The 12,518-nt window shown below is 43.1% G+C and overlaps 1 protein-coding gene across 1 annotated transcript in view; it reads right to left on the bottom strand.

The window, feature by feature from the left end:
• ZFYVE26 (zinc finger FYVE-type containing 26) overlaps nucleotides 1-12,518 on the bottom strand; it is a 61,610-nt gene that overhangs the window by 46,593 nt on the left and 2,499 nt on the right. The window contains exons 4-11 of the mRNA XM_045822396.1: nucleotides 8,593-8,682; nucleotides 6,763-7,291; nucleotides 6,269-6,399; nucleotides 5,507-5,671; nucleotides 5,274-5,362; nucleotides 4,175-4,338; nucleotides 1,731-1,934; nucleotides 129-740 (exon numbers count right to left, since the gene is read on the bottom strand). Coding sequence (XP_045678352.1) covers nucleotides 129-740; nucleotides 1,731-1,934; nucleotides 4,175-4,338; nucleotides 5,274-5,362; nucleotides 5,507-5,671; nucleotides 6,269-6,399; nucleotides 6,763-7,291; nucleotides 8,593-8,682 — 1,984 coding nt within the window. The remainder of the gene's footprint in view (nucleotides 1-128; nucleotides 741-1,730; nucleotides 1,935-4,174; nucleotides 4,339-5,273; nucleotides 5,363-5,506; nucleotides 5,672-6,268; nucleotides 6,400-6,762; nucleotides 7,292-8,592; nucleotides 8,683-12,518) is intronic.

Consider the following 12,518-nt stretch of genomic DNA (forward strand, 5'->3'; position numbering starts at 1 on the left):
ACTAGTTGCTATGGTAACATGCTTTGAGTCATGGTATAACTTCCATGCACTCCTCGCTCTCTCCCACATTCCTGGGATGTTTCTCCCTCCTCACTTTCTGGACTATTGGTTCTGCTACCTCCTCTCACCTGAGCCCTGGTTACTTGTGACCACTTTGTATCTCCACTGGGCCTCAGAGAGAGCCTTGGAAAAGCGGTGCAGGCGGCTCTGCAGTCCATCTCTGCTCCCGGAACAGCTCTGGCCTTCTGGCAGCTTTGGCTCCTCAGGGGGGCTGTGGCTGCTGAGCTCATCCAGCTGCTCCTGGAGAAGCCTGAGGAAGGCCCCCATTGCAAATTCATCAGCCAGGAACCCACTGATACCACTAGTAAAGTGCTTTAGGTCCAAAAAGCCGTGCCCATGGTGTCCGGGGAAACTGTCTTTCGGCTCTGTCCTCAGACAACTTGGAAGTGCATAAGCAAGGTTCCTGGGGACTCCCAGGGAAGCCCGTTCTGACTTCCTTTCAGGTTGTGCCATGTGCTGAGGGCTCTCCGGGGGGGACTTCAAACCCAACAGGCCCTTCCCCTCAACGTCATCCTCTTCAGCATAGTCCTCGGGCAGGTGAGGCTCTGGGTGCAGGTCGGCAGAGGTGATGAGGAGCAGTGAGAAGATGTTTTCCAGAAGTTCCAGGCACAAAGAATCAGGAATACTGCGCAGATACTGCTGACACCTGGCCAGGTATTTTGAGAAGAGATGTGAAGCACCTAAAGAAACATATATAAGAGAAGTGGGCAGAGAAAGAGAAGAGAGAAAACACAGACATTAGAAACATTACTTGCCAGACCCAAATGTTCTCACAGCTTTAGCTCATCCATTTATGTTGCAACGACTAAGGGAAGTGCAGTCACAGTCAGGAGAATAAGACTCTTCAGTGATGCCTTTTCATTTTTTGCAGAAAGGTTTTGTTGCCTTAATTAAAAGTACAGCTCACTGAATACTTGTTATTTTGTTTCTGCTTTTCATATATTACATTATTCCTTGTCTCTGACAAGCACTCCAGCACACAGGCTCCTTACTCCTGAATTCTATTTTCACTTGTTGTTACACTAATGGGATCAAGGGCCACCTAGACCTCCTAAGAAATACGGGTCAGAAATGACCTAGCTCAGAGGTGAAGGTCTATTCCAAAGCTATAAGGGAGAGAGAACAGACCAGCAGTCACACATGGCAAGTTAAAGTTTTGCAAGTTATTAAGAAAAATGACAGAGGATAGGAAATAAGTTCTTTCACACTGTAGCCATGACTCCTAACATTGACTTAGAGGCTGCATTTTAAAAAAAATGAAATACAACAAGCAATCAAGAGCATACTCTGTTTGGAAGGGTGAGTATATTGTTTCTCAAAACTGATTTCAGTTTATATATCAGTTATATACATATATACAAAACACACAAATTATATAACTATGTGCAGACTGCAGTGTAATGTGAAATGCTATTTTTATTGTGGATTATAGTAAAAGAAAAAACATTTGGAAAACACTGCACTAGGTGATCACTCTATCAGAACTTAGGCAAGTCACTTGCTTTCTCCATGACTCTTTGATTAACAAAGGCTCATAAACAGATGAAATTATTCCTGGGCATAATAAAACCAAGGGCCACTTTCCCAATTCTGGTGGGAAGGGGTTCCCATCTAAAGAAATCTCCGGAACAGGTTGCCAGCTCATATCAGGGATGGGGGTGGTACTGCACCTGAGGAGGAGACAGACTCCTTCACTGGCTCTGTAGCCACGGCCAGGTCCTCGGAGGGGCTGTCTTTGCACTCCTGGCACGGGGTGTGCTGGTGGGAGTTCACGCAGAGCGCATAGATGGCATACTTCATGGCACAGAAGCTCTGGTAGAGTGTCAGGTTCTGGCACTGGCTCAGGTGCTCCGGCGCCAGGGCATCAGCTGAATCTGGATTGTGGAGAGACACAGGCAGAACTTCAGAGCTGGTGCTTTCAGGTATGGGCTGCAAGGACGGCTGAAGCGGAGAGATGCTGCATGTCTCTGTCCTTTCTGTCGGTTCAATCGGCGCCCTTCCAGCCTTTTCCTCCACTCATCACCGACTTTCAGGCCCCTCCATCTCCTTTCCCGCTAACCTCCCTTCTACATGTCTGTTCAACATAGCCCTCGTGGCTATTTAACGAGACTTTTCCCGAAATTTCTTAAAATCTTGGCTTCCCCTTTCCAAAAAATTAAAACTTAGCAAATGTGTGGTCTACCTAGTGACACATTATCTAAGAGGTAGGCTTAAAATGTGTTCAGACGGAGTAATGAGAGCAAAGGAAGCAGAAATTTCTTTGAAAAAATATTTCATATTTTAAGAAAACAATGAAGCCCTGGCTGGGTAGCTCCATTGTTGAGTGTGTCGTCCTGATACACCAAGGTTGCAAGATTGATCCCTGGTCAGGGCACATATAAGAATCAACAAATGAATGCATAAGCAAGTGGAATAAATTGATGTTTTGCTCTCTCCCCCTTTCTCTCTCTCTAAAATAAAAAAAAAGTAAAAAATAACTAAAAAAAAGAAAAAATAAAGAAAGCAATAAAGCACACATGGGGAAAAACATAAACTCTGAAATTCCTTGTACTTGTTTAATAATTTATAACTTCTCATTAAAAAAATACTGAGCTTGAGGAGAAAGGGAGGGCACCAAAATCTTTAAAGAATCTCTGAACATCTTAATTTGGCTTTAATCCTTTTCATATTAAAAGTACAACATTCTCAAAGAAAAAGCATTAAATGTAGTGAAGCAAAGGAGAAAAAAGAAAAATATCACCCACAGTCCTTCCAGCTAAACACAACCATTGTTAACAGTCTGTTTCATCCCCTTTGATAGTTTGGCATATACATATGTGTGTGTGTGTGTGTGTGTATGCTGAGTGTCATGACATTTGCTATGCTATTTAATTTTCCTACTTCTTAAAAATCCATTATAGTATAAGCATTTGATTATGCTTCTTCATAAACTAAATTTCTGACAGCTGCATCTAGTGCTACTGAGGTACATTCCTCTAGGGCCGGAGTTAGGGATGCTTTACTCTGTGATGCTGCAATAAACCCCTTTGTGTATAGGCTTCCTAGCGATGCCTTCTTCCTTTGCCAAAGTCAGGGTAAGAAATCGAACAAAATCAGTGTTGTTCTGTGTCCCTGGCCTCTACACTGCATTGCTGCCCAGGCCCAGGACTTGTAAGCCCTTGCACGACCCTGAGGGTGAGCAACTCCTTAAAATTTGCGCCCGAGGTGCTTCTCTTGCCTCACCATAGTCCCAGTCCTATTATTGTTCCTCTTGTACCTTTTCCTGGTGGGTCACCAGGGATCAGATTTAAAGGGCTTCTCTGGAAACCTTTTGTACTTGAATGTAGAAAACAGAGCTCCAGCTCCCTTAGGAAATCTGTGGAACAAGTTGCCTATCTTTCCAGAAAAAAATATAGAACATAATGACACTGGTTTCCCAATTAGTGGTAGGTCCTTTTTCAAAGTCAATCTAAGCAATACCTAGGCTGGGCAACATTGACGGCCATATGGGAAGGCTTGTTTCTCTCCAAGCTAAGTGTCCCCAGGCCTGTGTGGCAGGTTGTGACTACACTATGTTATCATTTTTGAGAGCAAAAGAACTTGTTAATTGGGACTTTAATTTTAAGCAAAGAACTTGGATTAAACAAGGCTTTGCTATTGTTTCAGGCAAGTCTTTCTTTTAAACTGCTTCATCTGTTCAATAGCATGTGATGGAGATATGGGGAAGAAAGACGGCAGGCAGAAAGCGTGCTTTGAGAAGGCTTATGAAGAGTGGAGAGACTTACCAAGCCCTGACAGAAATACTGACGGCCGAAGACAATGCTGTGAATTCCGAGGGCACTGCCTAATCCCGGGTCAGTGGAAGGAAGATGTGCTAGTGGGTCTTGAGATGGTTTCACGAGGACAAAGGTTCCTACGGGACTATTCTCATAGGGTTCCCCACACCTCATCAAGAAAGGGGAGGCATGTTCCTGCAGCCTGTCATCCCTTTGGGGCAAACAGCACTGATTTAGAGGGGACCTGCTAGACCACCCACCTTGACAGATTACACCTAGATAAATCTTGGGCTGCAAGAAACTTGGGCAAGATTGTCTTCAGAGGAAACCTTGCCCCAGTGACTCCATCGCCAACTTACCATGCTCTTGCTGGGGGTCCTTGGCTGGCACCTTCTGTAAGAGCTTGAGAACATCTTCCTCCCTGAGGGCTGGAAGGCTTGTGAGGTGATGGAGAGAGTAGAGCACTGAGTGGCTGTCTCCACCATGGAGATGACACAGGAGGTCTCTCTTTGGTATGGGGTTGCTGAGAGGGAAAGGCGGGAAAATGGAAGGAGAGGCAATTTATGTAACTGCTCTGAGACAGACCAATCTCGAGTCCCTCCTGCTCTTTCCCTCTGAACCACAACACTGCAGGTTTCGCTTCCCCAAAGACTAAATTTCAGTTGGTTTGGGATACAGCAGAGCAATTATTTACCCTCGGGGAACTACATCCATCAAGGCAGCTCTTCTTGTTTAGAAAGGGCCTTTTTGGTCAGTTAAGCCTGCGGATTAAGCTTTCCAGTTTCTCTACTCTTCTTAGCTAAGAAGTGACACAAGCTTCTCTGGTTTACTTTGAGTAAGGGCCTCGCACTGCTTCCCACTCCGCCCACCCTATTTCAGGAAGCGCTGCTGAAGTGGGCGAAGAACAAAACAGGAACCCGGACCTGGGGAGGACCTAAGGCTGAGTCCTCGGGGACACATGGCTCAATCACAGCTCAACAGGCAGTTACTGAACAAAAGTGTGACCCAGGATAACACATGGCTAAGAATGTGGGCCACATTTACTGTGTCACTGTGGGCATGTCACTCAACACCCCTGGGCTTCAGTTGCCCCACCTTTAAAATTAGGATAATATTGGTATCCACCTCATAGGATTATTGTGCAGCTTAGTGAAATCATCCACATAAGGAGCTTGGAGCTATGATTTGCATGAGGTGAGTGCTCAGGAAATTGTGAGCTGTTGTTCTTTTATGTCGTCCTTGAATTATCCTCTAGTTATAACCTCATGGCTATGGTGAAAGTAATTATTACTTATGTTTCTTTCCTGGTTTAATAGTTGGGGTAATTATTTGTTGCTGGTCAACAATGTCAACTCAAAACATTTACATGGAAGATGTCTTGAAATGGTCACATGCATAGTATACATGGGGTCAAGTGTGCCCAATGGCGGGAAGGGCGCTGGCGGCACTGGGCTGTACCTGCTCTGCTGTACACACCACTCCAGCACCTCCAGGTGAGCCCACAGCCCATCACAGGCATCCCTGAGGAGCTTGTCACAACTTTGGTCCTGTGTTGACACAGAAGAAAGAGACGGTGACGTAGGCATCTGGGGTCAGAAATTACAACGAGCTTCAGGACTTTGCATTCCGCCTTAACCCAAAGTCCCATGGCACTCACTTTTGAGAAGCTCAGGCTGCAGAGTGAGAGTTACCTGGGTCCTGTGGAGTGTCTGCAGCAACTTCTTGGCTGACTCGAGGCTCTGGCAGTGTGTCCAGCCCAGGAGCACAAGCAGTCGACTGAGAGGCCTGAATTCTCTATCTAGCAGGCAGCCAAGACTTGGGAAGTCTTCCTCTTTCAACAATGTTAGCGCTGTCACCTGTAAGTCAGAGGAGGCTGCTGTAGGCACTTGTGTGGACTTGCTGTTCATCGGGGTAAGGAGCTTTTGGGCATAGCAGGGAGACTTCTGACAATCACAGAAGTGGCTAGCTGAGTAAAAAAGGTCCACAAAAAACACTAGACTATAAGCTTGTTGAAGGCAGGGACTGACTTCTGCTGTAATCCCAGCTCCTAGCACAGTACAGGGCACATAGGATGAAGTTAATAAATATCTGTTGAATTAGTCTGAAGCTCAGTTGCAATCTGGAAGGAGAAGGTTAGAGTAATTAAGTCCCTGTGAGCTAGGCGACATACTGCTACCACTATCTTATTTATCTTGCACCCTCTGGAGAGCCTACAAGTATCCAACATTTTAGTTCTTGCCAAAGGACGAACATAAAATGGCTACAATTCTAATTCTAAGTGATACTGGTCCTGAAAGACTTCTGTCCCCTGGGACTAAAGGATGGACAGAACCAAATGCATCCCAGTAATTAGACTTCTCTGTGTTGGATGAGTGGGAGAGAAATGGGAAATGAAGAAGCCTGTAGAGAGTCCCTAGGTACTTCTAGGTGGAAAATAATTACGTTTGACCTACCAGGATCTGCTCAAGGAAATGCTTGCTGTTGCTCAGGCAGTAGAAATAGGCCAGTTTCCAAGCCTCAGCTGGGTCAGGGTGGGAGAACAAGACCAGCATTGCCCGCTCAGGATCTAGATGATCCGGTGAGACTGGAAATCAAACCACACAGGGTTACTGGGGAACTGGAGCCCTAAAGCACATTTGAGAAACCAATCAATAGAGTTCACTCTTTTAAGAACTTAAAGCAGGTTTCCTATACTTCTATATTAAAGACTCTTTCCTTCTCGCATTAGCCTCTGAAAAGCTCCATGCTGCTATTGCTATTACTTTCTATATATTTTTTCCATCACTCCATGTTAGACTACAAAATCAGTGCTTTTACAAAAGAAGATTTCACTGTTTTTTGCTTAGCCTTTCCCATAAGCCCTCCTGAGCAACATGAAAGGAACTCCAGAGAGGTTGGGCATAGTGGAATTACCAGCATACCAGGAGAAGCAGCAAAGGGAACACACCTTTTTCTGACAAGGTGGCCTTTGGTGGCTTTTCTGTGGCCTTCTCTGCATAGGTCTGGCAGTAGAGGGACAGCAGGCTCCGCCCAGCCTTGTGCAGCAGGCAGTTGAGCAGCCGGTGCTCCTGCAGGGGGCTCCCTTCTGTCCTGCAGGCCTCCAGTAGTTCCTCACACAGGACACGCAGCTCAACCCCGAATGGCTCCGCAGGGCAGTGCAGAGTCCGCAGGGCTCTGTAGATGGCATCTACTCCCCCAGGAGGCCCAGTGGCAGGGTCCTGCATAGCTCGCAGGGCCTTTCGAATGAAGTCCACCAGTGCCTTCTGCAGAGGCTGGCCACAGAGGCCGGTGCCATTGTCTTCCCTAAGCAGAAGCTCCAGCAGGGCCTGCGCTGGCTGGGAGGCCTGGCTCAGAAGATCCAAGAGCACAGAGACGGCTTCTGAACTGAGCCGAAGGGTCCAGCTCTCCTGACTCCGATTTCTGTCAAGCACAGTGTCCACAGAGTCGGGGTCTTGGGATAAAGCCTCATAAAGCTCCTGAACAGAGGAAGGAAGGGCGAATGGTGAGCACATCTAGGATGTCATCATCTGTGTGCCTTTCTGTTCTCCTATTTCAGTACATGTGTATGTATTTATTAGAAACAGTAGCAAACACTTTTGTAGTAGTTACTATGTGCTAGGCCCTTTACACAGGAAAAATCAAATCAATCCTTACAACCACCTTAAGAAGAGGACACTACTATTATCCCCATTTTATAAATGAGGAGATTGAGGCAAGGAGATTTACTCAGTTGCCCAAGGCTTCCATGCTCAAACGTGTCCCTCCTTACTGCCTCCAAAGTTATCAAGGACTGCAAACTCACAGACCAAGTGGTAACAATAGTCATGTGACCTTATGCCTAACGCAAGGCATTTAAATTCAATTTTTAAAAGCGCATTACACACCAGTTTTTAATCCTTGATCTAAATCCTAGCCATGCTTTAAGGTACAGCCCTTTCCTCATTCCTCTATAAAACCTTCTCTAATACCTCCAACCCATACAACTCCTCCTTTTCATTGGGCTTTCAGTGTACTCCAAATTAGTACCCTATGGTTCGTAATTGTCTCATGAGTCTATTAGTCCTTCCGCTCTGACTAGAATAAGCCCTTAGAGGCAAGAACCTCTTTGCCTGTAATTTGTTTGCAGGGTGGGGCAGAGGGAAGGGGGGTGCTTTAGCACCATGCCTATGGAAGGTGCTTAGGCATGCTTCTTCATTAACTGCCTCCAATATGGTCACAGAACTGTGACTCCTTGACTTAATATAAGTGAAAGTATGCACCTTAAATCCTACTGCTAATATGTCTTTATTAGCAGATGATAGGCTGATGAAGAAAATAAGTACTGAGCCTCAGAGCATACCTCAGGCTCTTAAGTACAGATCTAGTTAAGACTTAGTTTGAATTTGGCCCCTGAAGATTGCTGTGAGAATTAACTCTAACATACTCAATGTACCTGTTACAGAAGGAATATTCAATGAATACCAGTCCTTTCTCCCTTTACATTCCCTAACATACACTGGTGAGAAATTCAAACACCTAGTTTAAGCCCAAGTTATGTACTCCTTTTACATGAAATGAAAAAAATTTAATCCACAGCTATACTTAGTAGTTCTGGACAATTCACCTCTAAGAATTCTAAAATCAGGTAAGTTTATCCTAATTCTAACGTCCCCTTGCGGGACCTCTATCTAGCCTGGTCTTGCCAACCCCATGCGGACCCATCTCTGCGGGACCTCTGGCAACTGAAGTGGCAGAGGAACTGCGACCTGGGCCAGACGGCTCCAGAGCCTTCTCTCACCTTGAGGATATCCTCTGGAATGTTACCTTGGAGGTCTTCTGACAATAAAAGAAACTCCAGCTTTCTCCGGAAAACAGTTGGGAGTAACTTCTAGAAAAATCGTAAGAAGGAAATACAGTGATTAGCATGCTTTAGTTAACAAATTGTAAGTAAATATTCTCTCCAGTTACTTTATTTTGCTGCAAAAAATTTTATTTTATATAGCATCAGCCGTAAATTTTTGTTATTAGTTATTATATAAATGCTGCCACGTGCCATTATCCAAGTGGTATTATCCAAGTGGTATGGTCATTTTATGTCCACAACTCACTTTGTATTTACAGAATTTTTATGATTTACATAAGCACATCTACCAGTGAAGGTTTAACTCTGAGATGCACTCTACCCACCATATTGTCTGAGGTTTTGCACATAGCAATGTAGGAGAGATGTATTTTTTTTTAAGATTTTATTTATTTATTTTTTTTAGGGAGGGAAGGGATGGGGGGGAGAGAGAGAAAGAGAAAGAGAGAGAGAGAGAGAGAGAGAGAGAGAGAGAGAAACATCAATGTGCGGTTGCTGGGGGTTATGGCCTGCAACCCAGGATTGTACCCTGGCTGGGAATCGAACCTGGGACACTTTGGTTCCCAGCCCGTGCTCAATCCACTGAGCTACGCCACCCAGGGCTGAGAGATGTATTTTTAATCACCTTTTCATTTGAGTCACCTTACATAAAGAAATAAATGGATAACTTCAAGGTTCTAAGTCTCTAGAGGAGATTTTCCAATGTGCTCACAGAAATGGTTAACCAGTAAGGTTGTCAGAAACACTTCCATGTCCACATCCTCCTGGAGTTTCTGTGCTGTTTGTCTTCTTGCTGCTTTCTTTGCACGGAAAAGGGCCCAGATGAGATAAATGTTTTGATTGACTTCTTTGATGTCTTGAACTTTCTGTATTTGTTTTTCTTCAACCTGTTCATTATAAATTTAGCTTGACATTTCAGTTTGATCTCTTCAACTCTCTTCACTGCCTCAATTGTTTTATTTCACAGCTCTTGCTAGTATTTCATAGGTTCATTTCTATGTTTTTCAAATTCAAATGAATTATCTGCTGTAAACTCTTTATCAGCTACTTTAAAGATTTCTTTAGTCTACCTGACCTTGCAAGGATTGTGATTCTCTTTAAAATTTTTATGACCCTTGGATCTATAGAACCTGAACACCTTGCAATCGTTGGGGATGGAGAACAGATGCCATGGCCGAGGTACATGGGCCCGAAACAGAAATAACACTTCTCCACGTCTCCAGCTACTCTTATTTCTGCTGTTTCTCTAAGATAACCATTAAATTCCTAGGAAAGTTTTGAGATACTTTCCTTTAAAAACAAAAATAGTTACGCTTGGATGCAATACCTTTCTTAAATGCTAACAAATTCCACACTGATCAGCCTCAGACTTCAAGTTTTGCTAATTTCATGTCACTTTTTCTGTCACTTGAAATCTTTTTCCAAAAATCTCCCCCACAGTGATCAAAATATCCAGTTATGAGTAAGCCTGGGAGGGTGTGGACCACATCATCCTCTTTTGGTCCAAATCCTGGATTTTGGTATTTATTATAAGTTGGAAAACAAAAGTAAACAGGAAAGAGCTAATGTTTATCGAACACTTACTATGTGCCAGGTGCTATGTGTATATTTTTGCATATTTTTAAAAATATCATTTAATCTCTAAATCACAGAAACCTGTGGTTTAAGTAGATTATTTTTTAAAATAATCTCCCTGGCTAGCATAGCTCAGTGGATTGATTCCCAGTCAGGGGAATGCCTGGGTTGCAGGCCATGACCCCCAGCAACCACACATTGATGTTTCTCTCTCTCTCTCTCTCTCTCCCTTCCCTCTCTAAAAATAAGTAAGTAAAATCTTAAAAAAAGATTTTCTTTAAAAAAATAATCTTTACTAGAAATGAAATAGTTAGAAAGTACTTTCCAATTATTTCAATCATGAAAAGGAAAAGGTGATCCCAATGTTTGCTAATAAGACACACCTTGAGAGAAGATTAAGGTATAAAGGAGGAGAGAGCCTTTCTTTTGGTACCTCTTGTTTCACAACTACTTCCCATTACCTGGTCCTTAAAGTAAAGTTACAATCTGCCTTTCTCCAGACACAAAGAGATAATCTTGACAAACACAGCTTTAAATTGAAGACACCTGTAAATCATGCAGCTGGTTAAAGCCTCTAGAAGCTGGGTTTTATTGAAAGGTCCCTTAGCTCAAGGCAAGAAATACCTACAGAATTGTGTGTGTGTGTGTGAGGGGGAGTTTACAACACAAGACCCAATGTTCCTCTGTTGGAAGCAGCAGGGCAGTGAACGTTTCTGCAATTTAATCTTGGCACACATACTTACACATGTAGAGATAGTCGCTACAAGATAAAAAGGCAGAAGGCAAAAGTGGATGAAGGAAAGGGAAAATGGAATCACTGTTTCAACTAATAATTAAAAGGGAAGCTTCTGGCACAAGGTAGGAGACAAGGTGGGAAAAGGACAGGAAGCCAGCAAGTCTCAAGAAGATGAAAGCCACTCCAGGACAAGGACTGGCCTCGTAGAACTACTCCAAGAATTCACTTGAACTCTTAGTCCTTGTATAAAGTTTTTAAATTCTCTGAGGTCCTTGTTTAAAGTTTAAAACAGTCCCACAACTGTTTAAATAACTGAGGCATTGGGCCAAATGATCTTCAGTGCCAGCAAAAACAAGAACTTAGTCTGTGCTAAGGAATCAGGGAAGTAAAATCCACCTCCTGATGGGGTTGAGCAACTGTCCACAAAATAAGCAACCAGTCAGCCATTAAGTAATCAGATACCCTTTAGTGAGGGGAACATTCATCTGGTTTGATAAATTCCATGTTTGTCCTGGAAATATCCTGAGTCACTAGCAATAAAACATTTATGCTTTTTCTCTTTGAAGATACTATTAAATATTTTAGCTCAAGTTTTTCTCTTTTAAATCTGAAATTATAGCTAATTCTTGATCATCCTGGGATTTTTTCAATTTTGCTTCTCTTTCTTTCCTCCTAGTCTTTAAAGCTCGGATGAGAAATACATTTAGATTAGTAGTATCTGTTACTTGTTGACAGCTCTGTGGAGAAGGGCAGGTGTTAAGCACAATTGGAACTAAAGACAAAATGAATTCTGATGCCTGAGGGAAGTAAAGAAGAAAATCAGGCTCAAAAATAGAAATTTACACAATAGAATTTACAGTTTCTTTCTTTTAAGCCCATGAAGACGTAAAAGAAACTGATATTGAGGTGGAAAGGCAGAGGAACGGGAACTCAAAGTCAGATCTTGGTTCTAGCTCTAGTTTCGTTAGCTTTATGGTGTGATCTCAGGCCTGTCGTCTCCCTTGAGTCAGAGGCTCCTCACTTAAATTTTAAAGTCTGAGATTTAACACAAAACTGCCTCAGAGAAATGACTTTAAGGATATCAATTTCTGATAACTATCATATACTTCCAAACAAGGCTTTTCATGGCCATTTTTCTTTTGAGAAAAAGCACTTCCTTACAAGTTTGCTTCCAGTATTAATTTGCTTACCTTGTTTTTATATTTGGTACAATATCATTCAATTCATGTGAGCTACTAAATTATTAGAGGTTGAAATCTGTAAGATTTCATTGTACTGGACAAGTTAAAATATGATTTTTGGAAGAACAACCAAGTTTCAGCTCAGCCCACTCTCCATCACTTCAGTATCATAATACTGAAGGGCCACACTTCATTCCCCGACGTGTCACTTTCGTGGAGTCCCGCAGCGTTCTGCTCAGGCACAACTCTCATAACGGCACTTAACAAAACGGTATCACTTCACATGGTATTACATGCTAACGAATGATAGCGAAATTAATGAATGAATTTAGGTAAGAAGACAGCAATAACAATTTGTGCCATTCTCACTG

Source organism: Phyllostomus hastatus, unplaced genomic scaffold (assembly GCF_019186645.2).
Source record: "Phyllostomus hastatus isolate PE091 unplaced genomic scaffold, TTU_PhHast_1.1 phas_scaffold_501, whole genome shotgun sequence".
NCBI lineage: Eukaryota > Metazoa > Chordata > Mammalia > Chiroptera > Phyllostomidae > Phyllostomus > Phyllostomus hastatus.